Source organism: Mastigoproctus giganteus, chromosome 4 (assembly GCF_048544385.1).
Source record: "Mastigoproctus giganteus isolate SK-2022 chromosome 4, ASM4854438v1, whole genome shotgun sequence".
NCBI lineage: Eukaryota > Metazoa > Arthropoda > Arachnida > Uropygi > Thelyphonidae > Mastigoproctus > Mastigoproctus giganteus.
The window spans coordinates 42,876,144-42,903,181 of record NC_143578.1 but is presented as its reverse complement, the minus strand read 5'-3'; the positions used below and the strand labels follow the sequence as shown (position 1 = coordinate 42,903,181).

General features: G+C 36.7%; 1 protein-coding gene across 3 annotated transcripts in view; it reads left to right on the top strand.

Annotated features, from left to right (window-relative positions):
• LOC150086672 (ubiquitin carboxyl-terminal hydrolase 2-like) overlaps window positions 1-25,892 on the top strand; it is a 62,116-nt gene extending 36,224 nt beyond the window's left edge. For all 3 annotated transcript variants that reach the window (XM_090372671.1, XM_090372673.1, XM_090372672.1), the window contains exons 3-12: window positions 1,610-1,736; window positions 5,653-5,764; window positions 7,230-7,331; window positions 11,817-11,881; window positions 13,791-13,894; window positions 17,264-17,341; window positions 18,376-18,454; window positions 19,164-19,270; window positions 21,105-21,222; window positions 25,667-25,892. In XM_090372671.1, coding sequence (XP_090228797.1) covers window positions 1,610-1,736; window positions 5,653-5,764; window positions 7,230-7,331; window positions 11,817-11,881; window positions 13,791-13,894; window positions 17,264-17,341; window positions 18,376-18,454; window positions 19,164-19,228 — 732 coding nt within the window. In that variant the 3' untranslated portion in view covers window positions 19,229-19,270; window positions 21,105-21,222; window positions 25,667-25,892. The remainder of the gene's footprint in view (window positions 1-1,609; window positions 1,737-5,652; window positions 5,765-7,229; window positions 7,332-11,816; window positions 11,882-13,790; window positions 13,895-17,263; window positions 17,342-18,375; window positions 18,455-19,163; window positions 19,271-21,104; window positions 21,223-25,666) is intronic.
• The last annotated feature ends 1,146 nt before the right edge of the window (window positions 25,893-27,038 follow it).

Here is a 27,038-nt window from a genome sequence, read left to right as displayed (position 1 = left end):
TAAAATGGGATTGTCCCTTCTTGCAAAATCCCTATATATATCATTGACAAAATGCCATGAGCTGCCTAGCGGCCTGTCTGCATTGCTCACAGAACTTCATTTCTGACTTCACAATTACCTCCAGGTCTTTTTCATTTCCCACAACCCTGAGTGTAGTGCCACAGAGCTGGTACGCTACTCTGGGAATACTGTTACCCATATGCAGTACTTTGCATTTATCAATGTTAAACTTCAGTTGCCATTTCTCAGCCCATCTTACTAACTTTTCTAAGTCGTGTTGGAGTAGCATAATGTTATTACTGTCATTACCTACTCTGCCAACCTTTGAATCATCTGAAAACTTGGACATTTAGCCTGATATTCTTTCATCAATATCATTGGTAAATATAGAAAACAACAATAGGCCCAACACCAAACCCTGGGGGACTCCACTAATAACATTAGTCCATGAACAATGTCGATTGATTACCACTCTTTGTTTTCTCCCAATCAACGATCCCTTTATCCATAGCAGCAACTTCCCCTTAATGCCATACTGCTCCAATTTGTACAGAAGTGTTTTATGCAACAGTATCATAAACTTTCCTGAAATCCAGGTATATGATATCAAAATTATTTTTTGCATTCAGTTCTGTTGTGAGTACATCGTAGTATCCAATCAAATTGGTTAAACAAGATTTCCCCTTCACAGACCCATGCTGTGTCTGAAGTACATTGCTCTACAAAATTAACAGAACACGTAGAAAACGTGATGCAACTCGTACAGCTTGCTTATGAAGTGGGACAAAGTTTGGTAGGGTGGTATAGCAAAGAATAACGATGAAATGAGGAGACAGCGAGAAACTTCGGACAGATATAAAGGATATTTATAGGGATTGTATAAGAATTACTAAAAATGTTACATTACAGAAGTCGATACAAGAGGCTGGAAAATATGGTTACATGACATCAGTACGGCTTATGATCCCCTCCAACGGCTAAACACCCCTGGCAGCGGTGAACCGTGCTCGATATAAGGGTGTCTATAAGATTCTGTGGCAACAAATCCCATTCTTCCACCGAGCACAGACCTTAGTTCACCAAGTGACTGAGGAGTCGACTGTCGCCTGCAATACGACACCCAAGGGCGTCCCACATATGTTCGATTGGATTGAAGTCTGGTGATCCTGCTCGCCACAACAGTAGTTGGATATTTTCAGTTTCATGATATTCATCCACTACTTGAGTTCTATGTGCAGTGGCGTTGTGGTGCATGAAAATAAAATGTGGACCAACCGCACTCCTAAAAAATGGCACATAGGGTTCGAGAATCTATTCTTGGTACTTCTGAACAGTCACTGTTATTCCCTTAATTCGGGTTTCATTATACCATATTATTTATTTCTTGTGACAGGTATATTTGCCAGGTTTTCTGTTATTGTATTTCATCTAGCTCAAATAAAGTATTTTGCCGAGTAGAAAAGGGTGCCTTTCTTTACTTCATTATTACCAGTTTAATAACACGATGATCCAAATATCACTTTAGATGAGCTTTATATTTTGTCGTTTGTTTAATAATCTTGAATGTATACCAATAATTCAGGATGATATGTTTTCTTATCCTTAACAGTGCTACATGAATTCCGTTCTACAATGCTTAGTCCACACGAAAGATCTGTTGGATTACTGCCTGCATGATCGTTATAGTTTTGATATTAGAGGTTCATCGAAAATTTCAAGAGGGGCCTTAATGAAAGGTAATGAAAAAAGCCTTTTTATTTTGTAATATTATTAATAATAACATGTTTAAAGTTCGTAGAAGACTATCTGCAAAATCATTACATTTTAACGAATAATCCAAAACGAATAGCATAAGATTCTTTATTCACCAGATAAGTACAGCCAACATTGAGTGGAGGAAGTAGTGCAATACCTGGTGAGTTAGATGCCTCTGATGCCCTACTACCTTCGATAAACGAAGAGCAAAGTTCTTTGCTGTTACAGCATGTTTTACAACAGCTTCAGTTTCAACTAATTGCTTCACTACACATGATTCTTCTGAAATAGTTAAGGTCGGGTAAATATGGTGAGTACGACCAGCAGTACCCAAACCTTTCTCGAAAGTGATTCGACAATACGATGACTGAAATTGCAACATTTTATATGTGCACAATCTTCTTGAAATAAAAAAAAATAGTAATAATAAAACAAAAAAATAATAATAATCCATAAAAATATTCTGCTCCTTAGTGGATAACAACGGTGTCATCACGAAGACGTAAATCTAGCTCCTAAAAACAAGAAACTCAAAACAATGAGGCTCTGTTTACTAACTGAACACAGTACTATTCATTTTGTAAAATAAAGAAGCATTTATTCAATTTCATGGGGGCGTTTCAGGATCCCAGATTTTTCTTTTCTGACAATTGTTTTGATTTTGCCCAGCATTATGAACTGTTTTCTACAGTCACGGGCGCGTCAAGACTTTTAAGCGCATGGATGAAAAAACAAAATGAAGTCTCTCATCCCCATACAAGGAGAGGTATCAGTTTTTCGGTTTGTCATTTCTCTCAGACATTAAAAGATCTTGTGTTCATTTTTTCGTCTCTGAGAGCTGAAGGCGGAAAAAATGGACCATAGCACTCCTGAATCATGTCGATGTTATATCACAACGAATGAGACTGGATACTATGGTTTCCAGCTTCCATGTTATAGCCCAAATCGTCACAATATTAACCAATCTTACTTCCACATATAATCATCACGGACATGAGGTAATATAACCTATCTAGAACATCTGTATCTAAGAACAAAAAGATTTTGATCACTTTTTGAATTTCATTAATCTTAGCCGGCGACCCAACTTAATCATTCGAAAAGTAGGGTGGGTTAAATTAGTATATAACGTTTAATTAATAAGCTAATTTTTATAGGATACCTAGAAGAAATACATATATTAACTATGAAGCCAGTCATATAATTCGATTTTTACAGGTATATTTTAGACATTCACTTGAAGGGAGATTGTGTTGCTGATTTAATCATTAAAAATGTTTCAAGCTTCACTATGCGGTTGGTGTCTTGATATTTCAAACATATGCACAGACATGCACGCCAAAGACGGTCGATGGGCAAAAATAGCTTTGTGACTACACTGAGAATTATTAACCTCCTGGGAGAGAATGTTTATTTACTTCAGCTGAAAGGGAAAGGCAGATGTTTGTCTCATGTTGCATTCCTCAGAGTGGGGGCGGAGAAAATAGACCGTAACACTTCTGAATCATGTCGATGTTATGTCTGACAACAATGTTTAAATATTTGTTTAATTAAAATTTCGTGTAATGCATAAAAATGCATTTCCAGTTACAGAGTACTCGTTCATGAAATGAAATAAATGTGATAAAAGGTTTTGTCTTCGAAACATGCTTTTATATAAAACGACATATTTGATAGTGCTGACTTTTCTTTCCCTCCTTTAATTTTTAAGGATAACTTTGTGCTTTCCTAGTATATTTTTATGCTAGGAAATTTTAGATTTTAAACAACATTTGGATACACTGTACGTATGCTGAAAGCTCCATTTTAGACTAAAATGGAGCTTGCGTGTTACAGGGAGACAAAATGGCGCCACAAACTTGTTGCATCAATCTGTGGGTGGCCAGACGTCCCAGTTTTTTCAATGTTTTCTCTCTGTGTTCCGGATGAATGTCCCTGTTTTCCAAAATTTTAAATGTAGCACACAACACGTTTCAAAAATTCGTTAGTTAAGTTTATAACAAGCGATCGGTCGAATATTTAAAAATTTTCGTATTGAAGCAATTTTTCCTTGAAGAAAAGCCACTGAAATTTATTGTAAAGGTTTTTTTTTTTTTTTTTTTTTTTGAGCATTAAATGGAGACTACTTCCATGTTTCGTAGTGTGCTTGGTATATTCGATAGCAAATATGAAAAATTGGATGTTCTAAAAATTGCATAATAGAAGTTATGAGTTACCTACGCATCGGATGATTGAAATGCTGAAAACTCATGCAATGAAGAAAATTTTGTTCCCTTTATGAACTTGCAGCGTTAATTGTAAATAAATGAAATATTTGATATATAATAAACGACTTGTGAATACTTAGAATAATGGGCTGAATTTTTCAATAAATTTAAATTTATGGAATGGATGACTTTAAAAGGTACTCCAGTTTAGGAACAATACAAAATGTGCAAAAATATTATTAACGGGGAATTTCAAATTGAGGAAAACTTGTTGTTTAGACAATTTTCTTTGCTAAAAAGTTTCATTCTATGTGCTTCTCAAAAAGAGCATTACTCTCCCCGGTCCTGTCCTGCCTGTTCTTCCTGTACACATTGTACTTGTCATATTCAAATTCCACATTGCTTATGCCTGAGTGGCACCATGTTTCCGAAATCCCTATCATATTCGCATTTGTTGAATTAACAAGTACAGTACTTCAAATTCATCAATGGTGTTTACTAAACCCCTAGTATTAGTGTACTAGTAGCTATTATTTCTTTTAGTAACTCTAACATGGCCCATGTATCTGATTTGCATGATGACCCCCCGCAAGCCTTGTAATCTCTGGCTTCTTTTAAGGCTGCTGTATGTCTCAATAGAAGCAGTAAAAGGATCGCTTTCATCTCTGCTTGTGGCAGCTGTTAATCTATTAGTCTGTGTTTCCAACCCCCCCACAAGGCTAGCAGTTTTCCGATCCACCTGACACTGCCTCGAAGCACCAGCAAATATTCCTGCATCCCTTCTATTAAGTGTATCCTATTCGTGTAAACAAGCACAACTTCGATAAAAATTCTATCCCATGAGCCTCACACAGTCTCTCCAGAGCCGAATTGAGCTCTCAAATTTAATCCTAACTCTCGACTTTTTCTCAAAATTGCTCTGTACTTGTTAAATAAGTCTCCAGATCTCCTACTCTTAATATCATTAGTACCAACGTGTACAACAATATCAACTTTTGTGCCCTTAAAAGATGATAGCTCCTGGTAGACATACCCTGGTCCTATTCCACCTATCCTTTTTACACAATATATTTCCCGTTTCCCTAACAATAGAATCACTGAAAATTGCTACCTCCTGTGGGATCAGAGATCTCTGCCGTTGAGGATGTAGTTGTGTTGACTATTGCTTGAGCATGATCTCTAGCGTTGAGCTGTAAATGTAGATGTAAACTATAAAAAATGAACAAAAGAGTATCGTCTTACACTGAGATTTTCTTCATATGAATGTGGAGAGAAAACGAGAATAAATTCAGAGAAAATTTCTACAAAAATATGCTCACTTATATATATACATGAATCTGAAGAAAGGAACAAACCAGAGCAGTATTGAAAAGCTACTTCTGAACATTCACTTATTGTGTTGAATAACTAGCTACTGGTGGAAAAATTCAGTTAAAACATTTATTGTTACTGTGTAAGCTTCTGTTTTTTTTTTTTAAAGAAAGTACATCTTATATTAAGCTCATCAACGAGTAAATGCATAATCAAAGTATTGAATAATTAAAATGAATTAAATTAAAGTAAATTAAATTAGAGTAAATTCAAACAATTATGGTAAATTTTAATTATAATAAATCAAATAATTCGTCAAGATTAAGGCAGATAATCAATGTCTTAATTATTATTTGCTGTAATTTTCTGTTTCTTATAGCCTTTTCGAATTTGATACAGGAGATGTGGAAAAGGGAGCCGAATCGATCTGCAAATCCCAATGGCTTGCATAATGAAGTACAGCATTTATCATCTAGATTCGATGGGTACAGGTATGTTTCGTGACTCTCTTTAAACCAAGAAAAGAAAAAAAAATGACTTTTTTAATTTTCACCTTTATTGCTAATTGTTCAGTTCTAGTTTTATTAATACTAAGGTATTTCCAATTAGTTAATGCACGAAACACAATCTCAGTTATCAACGCTTCAAGAATGTGATATAAGCTCAGGTTCTAGTTTAGTTAATTTAATTTATTTATTTTCATTTTTACTTTTATTTGTTTCGTACAAAATTAGCAAAGCGAAATCACCTGTAAATTAATATGATTTAGATAACTTTGGAATTTTACTATGTCAACTTCTACGCTTAGTTTCTAGTAAAGTAAATAATAACCCATCCGCTTACTTTAAAAAATTTGCAAAATGGAATATCCGATAGGTCAAAACTCCATCAAAGCAGAATTATAAAAGTGCTTGCACCAAAATGATCTACTGCATGATGTCTAGATTTCTAAGTAACAACATACCAGTTCATTATTGCGAATTCCAGCTACAAGGGCAAGGCTAGCATCACAGGACTTCACCAAAAAGATGATTGTTCGCAGGAGAATCGAGAGCAGATATGGTGTCTGGAGCAAACACTGAGTCTGCTTTTACTCGCTAATTCCTCTTTCCTACCAAGAGCCGGACCCCCCCTCCCTCCTTCTACACGATGTCTATGCCCGGGGAGGTGGACCTGTCTGATCTCCTTAACCGAATAGAGGAGCCAATAATCGACGTCCCCGAGTATTGGTTCCTCTATAGCTAGGAGGAAATCGACTGGCGGTTCAAGTTCATTCGCTAGCTTCTCCGCTTCGTACTCACACTACAACGCCCCTTCTCATCAACAAACTATTAGTCTAAGAACAACTACACTTACTTTCAGCAGCAGTGAGTATACACCTATACTTTTTACCCACAAATTAAGTGGGTACTAGGTATAGGAGTAAACGAGAAGAGGGGCGATAGTGAATAGCCGTCAACCGCATCCGTTGATTTTCTCCTGAATACGGTATTGGCAGACCATTTTTCAAAAAGTCGCAAAACCATAACATGGCCGAAAGTAAATTGATCTCCTTGTAGCGAAACAGATCTTGAAATTCTCCTGAATGCAGAGCTGATCTTAGGGATAGACAAATAAGTAAATTGTCTGACGACCATAATTGGGCAGGGCCTTTAATTTCTATTGGACTATCAGATTACTGTTTGAAATTGGGAGCACGTAAGCGCTTACTTTAAACCACGTGCAAAATTGCACACAGCGAAGAATAGTTGTAATCGTAGCATAACTAGATATTCCAGTGAAAATTTCCCCATAAATAAACATTATAATTTAATTATAATATAATTATATTATAGTAAAATAACTATTCGTGAATTTGATTTGCTTATTTTTCCTTATGAAAGTTTGTTCATTATAACTTAAAAGAGATAAATCTTGTTACTAAAATCCATATTTTCTTGGGTTGGTATATTTCAGTCAGCAAGATGCGCAAGAATTTCTACGTTATTTTCTTCAAGGAATCCATGAAGATACTAATAGGGCCATTCGTTATTCGTATTCTATTGGTCGAGGCACTACGTAGGTAACTTCGAAAATATTTTTCTTTCTTGATGGATATTAAAACTCCTAGATTAAATTGGAACTTTAACATGGATTGCAGTTCATTTATAATACCACATAATACCACAGAAAAACGATTCACGATAGTAAATATTATTAGGAAATAAACAGGTTAAAAGACTGTTTAAAGCTTCGAGACCTTGGCAGCCATCCATTAGAAGGAACTGAAAGTCTACTGCACCACTAAAAAAGTCTGCATATTGTTAAAAAATTGTTTCTAAAATTCACAGCAGTTTCATATTAGCGTTAGCATTAGAGGCAAATGATGCAAGAAAGCAAGCGTATTTAACTCAGCCAAAAAAAAAAAAAAAAAACACGTTTCGCCCATCCATTCACCCCAAAAGTTTGTCTAGTTCAGCCTTAAATTTATTTAAGCTGCCAACCTCCACAACGACAGATGGAAGTTTGTTCCACCAATCAGCTGGCTAAAGGCAAATTTTCGCACATCTGCTCCACAACCGCCCCGCCTCAATTTGAACCAATGCCCTCTCAGGCGCAGAATCCGAGCAAGAGGAAGAATACAATCAGCACCGAGCCTGCTGAAACCATTCAAGGCCCTACACACCTCAATCAGATCACCTCGCAGGTGCCCAGTCTACAGACACCACAATCTACAGAACTTAAGCCCATCCCCGCAACAGCAACCCGTTGCTCCACTCACCAATCCCCCCGTCCCGCCCCGCCCCCGCACTCGCTCCAGCAGCTCAACGTTAGGGACTAGTTCATTTAACACCCGTGGCAAACATTCATACCCATAATTTATCAATTATTTTATTTTTGCTCCTCTAGCAGAAATGCATCCAGGGTGAGTGCTCCAATTGCCCCATGCCTTGGCACGACTGTCACAGATCCCCTCTCTCAAAGATGTGTCAAACTGTACACACATTGTATATTAAGCCTGCCGACCAAACGTCGAAAATTGATCCTAGCCTGTGTGCGCAATTTCGTTCGATTTTCAAACAGAATCCGAAGCAGAATCCGAGCAAGCGGAAGAATCCCATCAGCACCGAGCCTGCTCAAACCATTCAAGGCCCTACATACCTCAATCAGATCACCTCGCAGGTGCCCAGTTTACAGACACCACAATCTGCAGAACTTAAGCCCATCCTATATAATCTAACCTATACCTTAACTTTGCCCACAAGGGTGTTCACACTCTATCTAGGATAATGACTTGAACCGCTACCACGATATATACCCTTTTGCTGAGCAGTAGCGAATTACCTCAACCAAAATTTTCAGATGTTAAGTGTTTGTTAAACTCAAAAGCAACGAAGGCTATGAGGAGTCAATGAAATGTGTCTGTAATTGCATGAATTCTTCAGTCGGTTTAGTTTTTCTCTTTTTTTGACGAAAAACTCGCATTTCGGGAAGAGGAAGAAAAAAGGAAAAAAAAAAAAAAAAAAAACGTGCAACATCTAGGCAGAGACTAACTCATACACGTTGTGAAAACATGGCCATAAAAATTTCTCGCTTCATTGACGAAATTCGAATTCAGGTCTTAACTAGCAGGCGTTGGAGAAGGGATATTACTGTATATCCATTGTGTTACCCGCGAAGGCAAGTTTCCAGAAGGTTGTTGTAGATTTTTTAGGCGCATCAGCGATTTGGACCACATTTCGCCGCTATATTAGTTCTGTCAATTGCATTCTGTGGTCGATTTTCTGTTTCTTGAACAAAAATCTCAGTTTACAGGGAAAAAAAATCGCGCTATCCGCGTCTGTGCACGACTGAAAAAAACCCATAAAAGTTCGTCGAGTGATTGATGGGATTCAAACTCAGGCCTTTTCCGTCAGTGTGGGACGACAGTGATTACATTCATTTGCCACCTGCAAAGATAAGTTTCCAGAAGTGAATATCACAGTTTCTGTGAGGTTTTTAGTGTATTGACAGTGTAAAAATTACTAACGATCCTCTCCTTTGAACAGCTGCCGATCAGTTAGCAACACCTTTCAGAGTACCTTGTTACGCCACCAGGATATAAAACTTGCTATTGGAGACACCAATAGCAAGTTTTATATATGGTGCCTTTTGTTTCCTGACTAAAATGATTGCTTTCCCAGTAGGTGAAAAGGAAGAAGATATATAATAGTATTTGTGCAACTTGTTCTTGAAATGAAGTTTCTTTTGCCTGCATTTTACAGAAATAGCTTGATATCCTTTTCCAAATCTAATGTCATAGTTTTGAAAGGTTTCTTAGCCTATTTGGAAAAATAATGGGCATTGCCTTCTGGAAAAAAAACAGGTGTGTATCTCCGTCCCTTGTTCTTCCTTGTTGAATGCATACGTTACAGTAGGGAATGTATACATTACGTCAAACCAGTCCCTAAAATTGGAAACCCCAAGGCTCCTAAAGTCTTTCGTCCAATCTCCATAGGATGCATATTATTAAAGATATTTGAAAAACTTATACATCCAGTGATTATTCAACACTATTTTGCTCACCGACCACTCTACCTCCACACAGTCCTATACCACAGGTCCATGACCTCTAATCACCTCGATACTCTTTTCAGAGCACAAAAAGCCCTGAATGACAGAGCTCAACTGGACATAATTTTTTTCGATATTAAATCTGCTTTTGATAGTGTCTCCACTCCTACTCTTATAGGCATCTTAAAAGAATATTTCAAAGTATCTAATCAAATTTTCAGCATTCTGGAATCCTTACTACAGTGGAGACACTTAATTATAGCCAATAGAACTCACCGGAAAACCACCTATGCAACGAGAAGTGTACCTTAAGGTGGGATTGATGTCGACAACTCTCTTTGCACTCCTACTTGAATCATTCCTCGCAAAAAATCCAAATTTTAGCTCCTTCCCTGACGATCTAAAATTCTTTATCATTTCAAAGACCTCAAACAGATACAGGGAATTAATAATGAAACTTCCAAGGAAATTAAACAATTAATTGACTTCCTACAGCGAGCTGGACTCCAACTAAATGTGAGACACTACCCAAAGTTTCATCTCATACTGACCTTGGCCTAACGTAGGATGAAGACTTAAATTTCAAGGAACGCTTTCTAAAGGTAAAGAAGAAGACCTAAGCTGCTTTCTGGGCTGTCCGCCTGGAGCTCGCAGGCTGTTACAACATAACACTGATCAGACAATACATTAATAGATGTCTCACATTTCACATCTATATCACTATATGCCTCCAAAATCTGGTTCTCTGTATCTACCTGTCAATGTAAAAAAAAAAAATTCTGTCAATGGAATATTGGATTCTGCAGTGGCTGAACCGTCTGGGAGGGAACCCGTTCACCATCTCGAAATCTGTTCTCCTAGTCAACCTAGGCATGACCTCCTGGAAGCTCACTATCCTCAAAAAGAATTTGTCAACACTCGCCAAGCTGCTAACTCGCCAGATTGATGCCCCATCGATAGACGATATTATCACACTCACAAGAGCAAGAAATAAAAACCATCCCCCACTTATTATTATTATTATTATTATTAGCCATATGGTGCAAGGAAGCCTGAGGCTTATGCTGCACCAGCAAAAAAAAAATCCCGAGTTACCCTCAGAGTGAGAAAGAGACAGACAGAAGTAGAAAGGAATCACCAAGAAAGAGAAGAATGATGATATCCAGCTTGGGACCCTGGGTGTGCCAAGCCCATACTCACCAGATGTGAGCCCCTGGGGTTTAGGATGAAGCTATTTAATCTGAACTCCTTAAAAGGAATGTTCCCATGTAACACCATCGAACACTTCAACATCTACACCTTCTCCATTGATCCAGTAAAAATTGAAGTCAATAAAACATACAGAAGCGAAATTATGGACCAAATTTGGACTAAATCAACAGGACTACCTTGAAAATTGAGCTGAATTTTTTATCAGAAATTTATATGATGTAAGCAATTAAATGCAATAATATAATGAAAATAAGTAAATTTGTTATGTCAGTTGCTGAAGAAAAGATATATGTCAACCTGTATATCCTCTTTAATTATTAAGATCAGTTTTATTTTAAAGTGAACGGTAATTTGCAATTAAGTAAATAGATTATCTATTTAACACCATTATTGTAAATATCTTGAAAATTTGTATAAAATTGTATGATGTAAATTTCAAAACATCTGTACACCCTCCTAGTCCACTAGCTGTACAGGGGATGAACCTAGGATAAATAAACTTATAATAATAATAATAAACAGTATCTCCAAGCAGTAGAGTTATTATATGCTTTAATATTTCCTAATGTTTTATAAGTTTGTTACCTGACTGACCTGATGTTTTATTATTTTGAAATTTGTAAACAGATGTCAACTTATATTAACTACTACAAATATGCAAATAATAATGCATATTTGCAGTAGTCAAAAGCACTTTAGTTGTATTTACTGTGACGCTTTAACTAAGTTATGTGCAGTAATATAAAATTTCAGAGCCGAACAGTTTCATACAACACAAGTTCTTTTTTTTTATTTCAGTGATGCACAAACACCGGGGGAGGCTTGGAAGAAGTATTTACAGACGGATGACAGTAAAATAGTAGGTAAGATTAGACAAAAAAGCAGTCATTTGGTTGAAATAATACCTCCTTTACCTTCTATGCACCATAAATAAAATTACACATGCACCAACCTAAAACAAAGTGTTTTCACTTGATTGGATTACAAAGATTGCCCAGTCCTCTCAAAAGTCATGAGGCATTTGTAGTTAGGAACAAAATATATATTTATTCAAAGAAATGAATAGCTTATTTGGACCACTTTTGGCTGTAATGATTATTTCAATGCGTCATGGAAGCCTTTCTGTTAATTTTTGATAGAAAGTTACTGGTATTGTGTTCCACTCCTCCTTTAAAGCTTTCTTGAACCCTACTAACGAAAAGGGTCTTCTTGGCCTTGCCCCAATTCTGCGTTCCAGTTCGTATTATCAGACTTGTGGGTGCAGGTCTTCCGTGAAAATTCTCGGCATGCTGCTTTCTACGTACCCTCGTGGATAGCAGAGTTGGTAGGACCGCCGTCCTCCCCACACTGGGTGGAAAAGACCTGAGTTCGAGTCCCGTCGATTATGGGAGGAATTTTTATGGGCTTTTTTCATAACGTGGCTGACGTGGCTGAGTCAGTCGTTCTAGTGCGAGGGTAGCATGGTTTTTTCTCCCAGAAACTCCGGTTTTTCATCCAGCAAACTGAAAATCGACCACACAACACGCAATTTACAAACAGTATATACAGAGCAATGTGACCTCAGTCGCTGATTCTCCTAATACAACAACTTTCTACTTGATGTGGATACACTTACAGGCTTGCTTGTGGACGTCCGCAGCTTAAATCTCAGGTTTCTCTAAGATCAGAGGGCGAGATGTGGTAACTAACCAGTTGTTTCAAAGCGTGTTGATTAATTTCGAGCAATATCATGCACATTTTATTTTTATTTAAATCAGATTAAGATAATAATAATCAAAAACGGCCTGCGACCCAGGGGATTTCTTGCTTATACACAAGGAAAGTAATATTTAAGAGATTGTCTCAGTTCAACAGGTGTAGTATTTGACAATATTCCATAAATAAATAATCAATAATGCATAAATATTACATGAATGAATCTTAAGCATGCATAAATAGTCAAGCAGTCACATGACTGATACACAAGGAGAGAGACATTCAAGGAATTATCTCAGTTCAACAAACATAGTAATTGACAATATTACATAAATATATATTAAGAATACATAAACAGATAAATAGTCACATGATTAATTAGGTAGAAACTTTCTTGTGCCCAATGTGGATCTGGTAGTTGTTTGGCAGGAGGGTGTATACACGATGCACAATCTCGGTCTGGTAGGCCTTTTCTTTGCAAAATCTGTCATCCAACTAGTGTTCCCCTGCGACACTCTCTTAGCTCTTTAGGTGTGCTCATCTTTTTGGCGTACGCGCTTGAAATGAATTCATGACTAAACGTTGATTGCCCATAGGCCAAAATATTTGCATTTTTCTTAGTCATGCAATTTTCTGTGATCAGACGGAATGTCCCATGACTTTTGGTAGGATAGTGCATGTCCCCTTGTTTGCATCATCATAGAAAAAGAAAATATGTTCTCTTCACTAAGCTGTCAACACTTTTAAGGCCTTAAACATCTCAATTAAATCCCCGTTCAAATTCCTAGTTTCCAAAATTTATAGATTACAAAACTAGATCTCTTTATACAAGAATATTTCTTTGCTCAGTTATAATCATTCCTTCCCTGTTAACCAACCGATATTTCCCAATCAGACTTTCTTTACGTTTGATCCGCATGATTTTCATCTTTTCATTGGCTAACCAGGTTCACTGCCCAATCTAGGGCAATTGGAATACCTCTTGAAAATATATCATACTTTTTTAAAACCATTTTACTTTTTTTCTATAATCCGTAATCCATTTAATGTATTCGATTTTTTAAATTTATTTTTCAGAAATGTTCGTAGGCCAATTAAAAAGTACATTAACCTGTTGCACCTGCAATAATACATCAGTTACTTATGATCCCTTTTGGGACTTATCAATACCTCTTCCAAAGGTAAGCTTTGCTTAGTTCAATTATAGGTAATCTTTAAATTTATCATAGGAATTTAATATCTCTTTCTTGGCATATGCCGTATTTATCTTGCAAAATTTGGCATATTTAATATGACGAATTTTTGCAATTTTCCCTCTGCTCTGATGGAAGTTTGCAAATTTTCTCCTGCAGCTATTCAAACTTCCAATAGTTTAGAAATTCTGATTAAACAATACAATAAATACTGTAGATTTTAGTGTTTTGCACCAACCTTACGTAAAAATAAAAACACAAAGGAAACTGGACTTTTAATAACTGTGTTTATGATAAATTATAATAACCTGTATTTACAATAAATTTAACTTTACGATAAACTATACATATAAAATATTAAAATCTGCTACATTAAGAACAATAAAATGCATTAAAATATACTAAGTTAAAAGCGATAAAAAACCATAGCTTTCAAAGGCTCCAGCCTTCTTCTTCAGCGGTATTTTCTTATTCTGCAGTACATGTTTAAATATCAGCAGGTTCATGGTACTCATCACGTGTTTCATTCTCACGCGTTCCGTTCTCTTGCGTTGTGGAACCGGAAGTGGCTCGAGCGGGAGTCATACGGAACCGTTCATCCCTTCTGAGGATAGTGGCCTCAAAAAGGGGATGAATCCGCGTACCTCTATCTCTATTAATGTTGATTGTAGAACAGATCCGCAAACTCTCGAGCCACTCACGGTCCCAGAACTTATGCGCCCGATCGGTGATGATAGCATCGTCCGGGGAGATCTGGTGCTGCTTCTCCCAAAAATGTTCGGCCACGGCGGATTTGCCATACTCCGCATTTCTTATTGCCTTAGTGTGTTCCCCCAGACGATCTTTGAGACGGCGTTTTGTTTCCCCTACATAACATTCCCCACAATCCGGGCATCTAATGCTATATACGACCCCACTTGTGTTCTCTTTTTGAATGGGGTCCTTAACCTGAGACACGATTGTGTGCAGCCTCCGCCCCGGAAGCTGCACACAACGTGTCTGGTACTTTCTTAGTATTCTAGCTATATGATCAGTCAGACCCGGATAATAGGGAATGTATGCAGTGGATGTTGGTGTAAAAGACTCGCCTCTCCTCTGATTTCCTTTAACATATTTATCTATAATCCTCTGGGGGTAACCACATTTTGCAAGATCCGTCGTGACCCGTTCATACTCTAACTTCCTATCATCGGAGGTACTGCAATGTGATTTTGCTCTATCAACTAATGTTCTTATCACACTGTTCCTATGATGGTTGGTCTGAGCTGAACTGTAGTGCGAATACTGCCCTTTACACATGGATTTCCTGTATACCTTAGTCTTTAGCTGTCGGTCTTCCCTACAGACCAACACATCTAGGAACGGCAAAACTCATCCTTCTTCTGCCTCCGATGTAAATTGTATGAATGGGGAGAAGCCATTTAAGATGTTCAACACCTGATCTTCACTCCCCTTCCGAATGATAGAAAACGTATCATCTACGTACCTTTTCCAGGGGCGCATAGGGAGAACACTACCATTAAATATTCTGGCCTCGAGCTCCTCCATAGCTAAATTAGCTACAATTGCGCTAATGGGGGAGCCCATGGCTGTACCATTAACCTGCTTATACATAGTGTTGTCAAACACCATAGTGGTGCTTGAGAGGCATAACTCTATTCCTTTCCCAATATCCTCTAGCTCTAGTTGTGTTCTAGTATTTAGGGTGGTGTCCCTCCGTAATGCCATATGTGCACCCCACACCCCATGGTCAATCGGAATACATGTAAATAGCGATTTCACGTCGAAAGATATCATGATTTCATTCTCTTCTATGCGTTGGCTTCTAATAAAATGCACAAAAGCTTTACTATCTTTAATACTATATTCAGAAAGTCCCACTAATGGAGATAATAATTTGGCTAAGAAACCAGAAAGTGCATAGGTTGGACTGCCTATAAATGAGACTATGAGTCTAAGTGGCACATCTGTTTTATGAATTTTGGGTAAGCCATAAAATCTTGGCATTTGGCTACCTGTAGCATGCAGCATCCAATATTGTTCCTTAGAAATTTTGTTAGATTTAAGCCAACCTTGTACCATTCTGTTCACTTGTCGTTCCAAACTAAGAAGTGGACTTTTCTGAATAACCTTATAGGTTATCTGATCTTCCAATAAATCTAACGGAGGCTGCACACAATCGTGTCTCAGGTTAAGGACCCCATTCAAAAAGAGAACACAAGTGGGGTCGTATATAGCATTAGATGCCCGGATTGTGGGGAATGTTATGTAGGGGAAACAAAACGCCGTCTCAAAGATCGTCTGGGGGAACACACTAAGGCAATAAGAAATGCGGAGTATGGCAAATCCGCCGTGGCCGAACATTTTTGGGAGAAGCAGCACCAGATCACCCCGGACGATGCTATCATCACCGATCGGGCGCATAAGTTCTGGGACCGTGAGTGGCTCGAGAGTTTGCGGATCTGTTCTACAATCAACATTAATAGAGATAGAGGTACGCGGATTCATCCCCTTTTTGAGGCCACTATCCTCAGAAGGGATGAACGGTTCCGTATGACTCCCGCTCGAGCCACTTCCGGTTCCACAACGCAAGAGAACGGAACGCGTGAGAATGAAACACGTGATGAGTACCATGAACCTGCTGATATTTAAACATGTACTGCAGAATAAGAAAATACCGCTGAAGAAGAAGGCTGGAGCCTTTGAAAGCTATGGTTTTTTATCGCTTTTAACTTAGTATATTTTAATGCATTTTATTGTTCTTAATGTAGCAGATTTTAATATTTTATATGTATAGTTTATCGTAAAGTTAAATTTATTTTAAATACAGGTTATTATAATGTATTATAAACACAGTTATTAAAAGTCCAGTTTCCTTTGTGTTTTTATTTTTACGTAAGGTTGGTGCAAAACACTAAAATCTACAGTATGAATATACCCAACCTCAGAGGCCTGTTTGAAGAAATACAATAAATAAATAAACTTCAGTTGAATTTTTTTTATTATTCTTTAAAGTTAGTCTTTCAAGTATGTCTGCTTTTTATGGATTTATGTACTTAAAGAACATGCTAAAAAGAGAGTTTGCTTCTGTTTACTTTAATTAAGCTATTACATTAACTGCAATAACAATGGAACAGAAGGTTATATACAGTAGGAATATTATACTATTCCCACTGGAATATTATACTATTCCTACTGAATATTATATCGTTCCTACTGAATAATTATATCGTTCCTACTGAATATTATATTGTTCCTACTGAATATTATACTATTCCTAATTTATACGAAACTGAAGAAATTTCAGGTACATGGATGATCGTGTTAACATTTTTGTAAATGTTTTCATTTTGACAGAGCTGTGGAAGAGCGAATATCAGTCATTGTTTGGAGCTGTTCTCCAGGGAAGAAACGTTAGATGGTGAAGAAAAGCCGGTAAGTCCAGAAGTGACATAAGAAGTTTTAAGACATCTTAATTCACATTTGAACTAAAGATAATCGATGTTGGTATAGTAAACAGTTTACAGAGTAACATTGTTTCTGTTTCCTTCATCATGGAATGACTTCAGTGCGGGCATAGCGTCTACTTGTCTGTTACTTACCACCCGTTTGGAACGGTACTGGGTTCGAATCACTGGAATTCAGACTAGGTTAGCTGTAACTTCCTAGCAACATGCAAGTACAAAGTTTTGAATTTGTGCTCATTGCTAGTTAGAAGCTGCATTACTGCATAAATACATTGGCTTCGCTTTCAGGTCTTCGTGGGTAGTATAGTTCGTATAATCATAGTTCTCCCCACGCCGGGTGGAAAAGACCTGAGATCCAATATGGACAATGACACCAGGAATGGAATTTTGTGGGCATTTTTTCACAAAGTGGCTGAGTTAGTCGGTCTCAAGAAAGGGTAGCATGGTTTGTCTCCTTGAAACACAAATTTTGCTGATGCGCCTGACACCTTACAACAATAATTTCGCTTTCATCTATGGATGCATACTGATACGATACGAGTGAAGACGAATTAAATTAAATTATAGTTTAAACACGGGGAAATTTTAAATTCTGATTTAAGGTATTTGACAGGGAAAATAATGAGACCAACCAAATGTCTAATTAGAAACTGCACTTAGTTTCCCATTCGGCAAACATGCATCTCAAGCGCCATCCATTTCTCAGAATGGATTCTTATTGCTTGGATTGGAGCCCACGTTGAGATCTGAGACCCTTTTTCAGTCCGGAGTCCGAATACATTGCATTCTCTGCCCCCCCTTCTCCCACCAAGGATCGATCCCTCCCCAAACATACTGTTAAGAACAGCGTGTTCTGTTAACAGTCTTAGAATATTTTTTGAAAGTATTTCACCACAAAATGTCATTAGAATATCTTTTGCTTTTAATTAATATATAGTTTTTATTTTTTTATTCCGAAAGCTTCAATATTGCAAGTGTTTCTTACCATGTTTGTCTTTTCAGGAATGTCGTAGATGTCAATCGAAAAGGCGATGTAGAAAACAAATAGAGATCCACAAATTTCCAAAAGTTTTGGTTCTTCGTATCCTTAGATTTTCTCCATAGACTAACTAAAAGCATTTCAAGAATTATTTATTTTTTATTGATTATCAGCTTAGACTTACTGAAAAACGCTAAGGGGCTGCCAGTTTTATTTAACTACTAAAATATATCTTTTCATTTTTCATATTTTAACCAGTAAGTGAATTTAACCTTCACTTTTATGTTGAATAATAATTTATGCTTTAAATTATAATAAGTATATACTATTATATTTTTAAATCATTATTAGTCAGCTTATCCTTATCAAAAACGCTAAGTGGGCATTGTCTACCTACTTAAATATACCTTTCCGTTTGTGTTTTGTGTTTAATAAACACTACAAGTGAATTTTAGGCTTAACTTGACGTTACAATCATTGACTCTCGGATACTTCAAACACAGCATTGATGGTTGGATAGCCATCCATGAATTTAATTGTTCAACATCCAGGTTCGCACTGTAAAAATGTAAAACATTAAGTGGATACTTTCTATCACCTTTCAAAAGAAATGATAACGGAAAGAGCAAAAAGGAAAAGTTCACAAATCTATTTATTTCTGACTAAAAACAAACATTTATAAAGAAATAACAAAAAACGTTTCAAAAACGAAAGCTACCAATTATCATTACGTTGTCCACATTGATTGACTTAATGATAATTTATTTATTTACTTGTCTAGTTTTTTTCTGTTTTCCTTAATAAGTAACATATCTGAAAAGATTTTCGGGAGATAGGTCACCAAGGAAGTACGGTATCGCCGTAGATTTCCCCTGAATGAACTAGATCTGAGCCAATATGCATCAAACAATTGCACAGGTAGTATAGTATGCGATTGTAGCAGTGACATATAACTTTCTTTTTTCTTCTTATCGTTCCATTTCAGCAAAAATGAGAACTTTTTTGTAATTGCGATATTTATGAAAGAAACAAATCTTTTGGAGTTAATTTGTAAAAATAGGTTAGTGGGGTACTGCAAAGAGAGAAGAACCCTTATGTAAAAATTATAAAGGTAGCCTACTTTTGGTCACTGTACATTTAGAAGTACTAGTACCTTAATTTTCAAACAATGGTTTCTATAAAGCCATCCTAGATAAAGATAATCGGTGTCTGTTGATAATACAGTGGTTGGTATTACAATAAGCGAACTGTTTATATGAGATCTTTATCTAGACTGCAATACATGGGCAACTCGTTGTGGGAGCAGCCTGAGAGTGATAGCCTAGCTTCAAGTTTTGTGTGTATAGCTATCAAGTTTTATCAATGGCAACATCAATACTTACTAAAGAACTGTATAGTTACAATTTGTATTTATCTTTTAAATGATAACAGGCGTTTAAAGTTTTCTTCTCCTGCGTGAACACAATCTTCAGCACGATATAGTAATGGTTGTCGAAATTAGTCAAAAGATATGGGAGTAGCTCGAAGTCTCACGAACATCTGGAATTTTTCCAGACGTCTTGTTGCTGCTTCTGCCACTTAAACACGCTCTAAATATCCCCACAAACAAAAATCGATGGAGTTTACATCTGGTTTGTGAGGTGGCTATTCAACAGGTTTAGTTTACTGTAGAAGACAGTTAATGTCCAAAAACTCTACAAAATCAAATGTATTTTATTTCCTCTCCCTTGAAAAACCTTTAATTATTCTGAGTATAACAAAAAGCAAAACCCTTTTTGCTGTACTCCTTACAAAGACTGTGATGACCTGAACATAGGAGAAGGATACTTGAGAATTGCCTAAACGAAGAATCTGCCACCATCAGATGTGAGGACCTTAGAAAATCCACAATGGACGTTTCGTATGTTTCTGGAGAGATAGTTACAATGTTGTTCCCAATGAAAGCTCAGGTGATCGACTCCTTATCACATTTCTGCCACAAAAAAATGAGCAGCATCTCTATTATAATATTACAGGATTCTTTCCCAAGGCATCCTAATGAACCACTGCTAATCACTCAATATTTAAATTGCTGTTTAGCAGTGGTTCCTTGGAACGAATCATCCATCCTACAGTTCTGACCTGGCTTTCAGTGATTTATACTTTTTTTTTATATCTGATGAGCGCGTAGATGAAGTAACATCATCTACGCGCTCACCTATTATCGAGTGATAGTGGGCAACGTGCTATTACTGAATGGGCTTCCAGATTAAATTTTTCTATTTTATACTTTTATTTGTAAGGTTAACTCTTTAAATTGGAGTATGATAAATGCATTAAGTAAAATCAGGAAGGAAACACATTTTGTACAGTTTTATGCAATTTGTACCCAGATGACTTTTACAGTACCCTTCAAGTTGGATTGGACTGAAGTGTTTCAATGAGTAAAGAGAATTTAATCCATGAGATGTGGACATGAAATGTCTCTCAATTGCTATTTTCTAAAGCCAGTTTATCTGTTTGTCGAATGGAGTAAATTCCAGGAACTTCACGCCTCCTATGCCGTTGTTATAACTAATTAACTCAGCTCCCAATTCTCCTCAAACTTCAAAGGAATCATATGGCTTCCGTATTAAATTTAGTATGAGGCTGCCTGTTTCAATAAAGTACCGCACCTTATTTTAAGAAACTTATAATGTTTTTTTGGAAATGTTTGGATGTTTTTCAAATTGTTAACCGAACTTTTTCTTTACGAGAACTTCCTTTTTTACAGAACGTTGGACCACTTATAATTTGTATGGTGTGTGCAATCATTCTGGCTCCGCTTTCTCTGGCCATTACACTGCCTTTTGTCGTAATTCCGGAGAGTGGTATGAATTTAATGATGAAAGGTAAATTGACATTTATTTATCCCACTGATAATTAATCTTCTTATTTAAAAATTAATAATTCTCTGAATAGGAAAAGTTGTGTTCTTTGCATTCCAATAGCAATAGAATATGCAGTATATGAGATACTCTTAAAATTTTTCGGATTATCCTCAGACTGGTTTGATCTGTCGTATACAAAGTTGTAAGAGCAATATACCTTGTTTTAGTCCATAGCTCATGGACTTTTTAAGAAGAATAACAGTTATGTGATAAATCAGCCTATTGTTAATTCTTACTACTTCAATCTGGCGGAACCTTCTAATCAACTGCAACCGTCAGGAAAGTATCCCCGTTGGCTAAGAACAGTCTTTGAGAGGAGATCATCGATAGTTCAACAAAGTGACTGTAGGGAGAGTAGCTGTAAGTGTATTCATTATCTTTAGGAAGCTTCAGAGCAGTAGCGTACCTGGGGGACAACATTTTTGCCTTAAATGGCGCCTATGGAAGGGTGCACAATTTCTTAGCAGGGAAATAGACCATATTACAAAGAGACAGTAAAAGCTCCTATTTTGTCACCTTTGCTCCCCCCTCAAGGAAAAGCCTGGTACTACACTGGTTCAGAGCCTTCACTTTCATCATGAAACTACATCAAGGAAAAAGCAGCATAATGAAAATAATGTAGAAAGCGGTGAGCTACAAAGCCAGGCTTTACAGCATTGGTTTGGGGTGCGCAACGTGATAGAAATAGCCCGACTAGAGCAAAGTCCCAAATCTAATAGGATATCATTGAGACGCAAAAAAATCAAAGCTCAAAGCATGGCTAACACGAACCTCTGCTGTACAGCGGGCTGAAGAAGGAGTTGAGTAACACGGTAGCTATTTATTATCATAAACAAGGCAAAGGTATCTCCCAAAGGATTATAACTGCCATTGCAGACAAAAATGTACCCAAACGTTAATTCGTGAATAAAGATCCATTTTCCTGAAATTTAAAGGAAGTATTAGTGGCCGAATTCTTTTGAGAGTGCTATATATTTTTCACTCCAAAACTAACTGACTACAATTTTTTGGAAGGTTATATTTATTTTAGAGCGTTGTCAGTTGCCAAAGCATAACGCTGTTCCATTTCACAATGCTCGCTTGGTTCGTATCAGCTATATTGTGATCGATAGCCAATCTTTCCAATAGTTTTCTTTCCATGGAGATAGCTGTTTTACGACTGCTACAGCAAACCGTGGAAACCGTTCCTTTGTTAGTTCAATGTGAAGCAACTGTTGGCAATTAGGATATATACAACGTAGAAGTAATCATGAAAACAAATAAAAACAGCTTTCTAAAAAAAATTGTGGACATTATTTTTGGAATTACTCCCATATTATTCTTATTTTTCAATGATGTTACCACCTTTAGCAGAGTTGCACATTAAGCTGGCATAAAAGGTAAAAAGGCATACTGGAAATCAAATCTTCTATGTAAGAGAGAGAGAGATACGATGCATGGATCATATATCCCTTATGATGATGATATATATGATTGGCAGTAATTAAACTTATATCATAAATCACACAGAATTTGTACCTATTTACTCAGGCTTTGGTGAGGCGATCTTTCCTATCACCCTCCTCCACTAGTTGTGCAATGTCTTTCCTCGTCACAATTTTCGATAGTATTTTTGATTCGAAACTGTCAGCACGCCATTTTAAACAGAAACCATTACGTTGTTTCAAATAATGTATTTTAGAACAAAAATGTTCATATAATCGGTTAAAAATGACAATAAAATGTTAATTTAATAAATGTATAAAATAAATGTAAAAAATTACTTTTTTTTTTTTTTTTTTTTTTTTTTTTTTGGCTAGATGCATCCCAATCACTAGAGTGGTAATCACAAAATCTAGCTCTCGCGATAACACAATCGATATAATCACCATCCTTCCCATGCTGGGTAGAAAAGAGCTGCTTTTGAATCCCGTCAAATTTATAAGGAATTTTAATGGGCAGTTTTCACAATTTTGGCTGTTATTCTGTCTCAGGCGATGATGATGGGTAGCATAGTTTTTAATCGTACCCTCGATTTTTCGTCCAGCAAATAGCAAATCGGCCAGAGAACATACGCATGGCCTTAGTTATTGATGCTCCTAAACTATAGGCGAGGGTCACATGGTTTTTTTCTCCTGGAAACTCGGTTTTCAGTCCACCAAACAGGCAAATCGACCACTGAATACAAGGCAATTTACAGACATAATATACTAACTCCTCAAAGCCTTAGTTGCTTTGGCGCTAAACACACATTTAACCTAACCACAAAATCTCACAGTGTTAGATTTACCAACTGCCCAAAGAAAGCAAATACTGCTGAAATGGACTCTCTATTATACAATTTAAAACTCTCACCGCGCAACTTTTATATTTTTGGAGAAAGTTCAAAATTGAAGTTACGCCACTGATCTCAACGCTATCTAGGACGGTGATTATAAACACTTTGAGGCTATGCTTCTTCAAGACATTCAAGATGAAATTGCACACCATTCTGTCGCTTGACATGCTTTGCAATAACAGAACCAGCAGGGCTAAATTTCGAATCCTCTGAGTACATAGCACGGTAGACCAATTCACACGATCTTTATATAGCTGCAGTTCAGTTTATTTCATCATTCAAGTTCTAAATTCAGTTTAACAATCGGTGGCGAGCGGTTTTACAGCTTACCCGCAACCTATTAGATACATATTTTCTTAGGGGCAAAAATTTAAATTACAATTATTATTTTAACGGCGCCCATAATTCTTCATCACATCCGTATCACGTATTTGTCTATAAAAAACAGTCATTTAGGGCCAACCGAGAACGATCTCATCTATCGACGTGTATTATGTCCACAAACTACGTATGTTCCCTTGTCGATTTTCCTGTTTTGCTATATGAAAAACCAAGTTTTCCGGAGAAAACTTTGCTGTTCACGCCTGAGATCGAAAAGGTCTTTCCGACCAACTGCGGGGAGGACTATGATGACAAACACTGTGCGATCCGCGCAGAATGTATTTCTGTATAGAAAGTTATGTGTCCGCGCGGGTGGCAAAGTGTTTATAATCACCGTCCTTCCCACACCAGGTGGAAAAGATACGGGTTCGAATTCCTTCAATGACGCGAGAACTTTAATGGGGTTTTATCATTAGTAGTACTAGCAAATGCTGAAAGAAAACAAGCTTATAAAGTATCAGCCAAAAAAAGAAAACCACATCTCTTTGTTCATACCCTGAGTTCGTCGGTCTCAGATGTTAATAGCAAGGTTCCCCCCCCCCCCACCAAAAAAAACTCGGATTTTTCGTCCAGTAAATCAGGAAAATCGACCAGAAAACACATGCAATTTATAGACATATTACACATGGGAAGGTAAGTTGGTTCTCGGATGGCTCTACAATTTGATAGTTTTTATAGCAGCTGCTGTTCATAGGTCGATACTCCTCTGCTTGAAATTTACTGACTGCAGGGGCTAAGTTGAACAGGACTTTAGAAATTTCACTACTCATCGACAGTATTTCGACCTCAATCCTGTGCAAACGAGTGGCAGAAGACGACATATCATGCCCACTCATCTGCAACTGAGGACTTCTTATATGAGGCATCCTAACTCTTTTATCTTGCTAAAATATTCTTAACTTTAACTATGACAAGACAGCCAAGTTGAGATGGTTTGGATAATCGCGGAAGCAACTGAGGCCATAGGCTGCCAATATGTCTTGTCAAAAAATTGAGTGTATCCTATGGTCTATTTGCGTTGTTCGAGGGATGAAAAAACTTGTTACTGGAAGAAAATCATGCAACCTTCAGCCAGGAGCAACTAATTTTTTCAACACTCTATCGACATTGAAACAACTTTATTGAAGTGGAAAAATTTCGATAAATTTCCTCCTGTCGCGCAGGCAAATACCAACGACGGGAATCGAACCTAACCCTGTGTGAGGGAATAAGAGAGTAGTGACGACATCAGCAAAGACCTTAAAGACAATAAATAAATATTGGAGAAGAACAAAGTTTAATAAAAATTAAGTCATATTGACTACAGTGATCCCACTGTGCAGTATCTCCATAGAAAGATTCGATGAAAAGAAAATAAATAAATTATTTTGAACACCAGAGCCTAAGCTCACGATGTTAGTCCACTCATTAAGTATAAATTTTGTTGTGTAAAGCCACACTAAAATATGGGACCTGGTCCAGCTGCACTGATTGTCCGTGTCTATGTCTAATTTTGATTCAATTCACTTAAGTTACAAGCTGAGTTGGGTTTGCCTTAGGACATATTACTGTATATAGATTGTCCATGTCTCTTAAATACGTGTTCGTGTAATTATGGTAGAATCATTATCGTGCAAATATCTTTTTAAAGCATTTTTAATGATATTTTTAAAAGATATATAAAACAAAATATTCATTGGAAAATCATTTTGTGTTGTATTTTTACAGGGTCTCCAAAATAAATGCCGATGAGTTAGTAACACCTAAAGCATACATTTTGTTCTACGAACTATCGCATAAAGCAAAGATGTGAGCAAAAAGTATTCCAGTGTAAATGCGAAGAAAAGTCGATATAATGAGGCATCGCAGAAACATCAAGATAGCAATCAGTTGTTGAGACCCTCCGACAAAGTGTAAAATAAGTAAAATAATAAAAGTCGTATATGTCTGCCTAGTGATTTTTCCTCCATTGGTATATTCGTGAACAATATTAACATAATGAATAATTAATACTGCAATTCACTTTTTAATTCACACATAAAATAATATGTACATCATTCAAGTTTACATAGTCATACTGGATTTAATAATAATTTGTCCTTTATATTGACCAAAATAGTTATGTAATTAGTTTAATATGCTCCTGTCTTTTGTAACGTATTTAATATATTTTAATTTTTAATGCGTAAGTCAAAGCACTTCTATTACTCCGCTAGGGGAACAAAAAAATACAACCTTAAAAACGATAAAGGTCATTTATAAAATGTGAGTACATCTTTGCTTATACATGTATTTTTAAAAATTGAAGTTCGTGGTTTATGCGCTTGTAAGTAAGGAAGTTTTGTACGTAAATTCTTACGATACTCCACTATTATTCTATAAATGTATTCTGTAACGGAACCAAGGCAGACGTAAATGAAATGTGCGTCTGGCTTGGTTCATCAATGTCTCAAATTTGTAATTAATACGTACCAAATATACAGTATATGCAAGTATAGCACAATAAGTAGTAATATTTAATTTTAAATTATTATTATTTCATTGCAGTGATAAGTCTTTTCAAATATTATGTCTAATAGAATTATCCGAATAAATGGAATAATTTTATGCTTACTTTTAAATTGTTTGGGACGATATTTTTATTCTTCGATTATTATTCTTATTAGAAACTTCTCCTTTATGGGTTTTTCCCCGTGGCTGGTACTGGTAAATAGTGCACGGGGGTAGTCGGGTATGTTTGGTTACTATAATTGTTATTAATACTGTTGGTCGGGGAATTCTCTTACTATTCTCGCACAAACCTACACCAATCACATTTCTGGTCCTTTTACAGTAATTCTGTTCTTCACAGAGACACGAAGCAGAGTTGAACAGACGTTCCAGGTGCCGCTCTATACGCATGTCCATGTCCACTATTCTACAGTTGTTCAGGATGGCGGTTTTGTGGAGTTCTCAGAGAACACTCTGGGAGGCCTATTGCTTCTAGGTTCTTATGGAGGCTATTGGTACCATGTAGGTGGTTGACAATCTGATCGGGATGGTCATTACTTGTTCCATATGACACACGTCTTTTAACTTCCTGTCTTAGGTCTGAGTACTT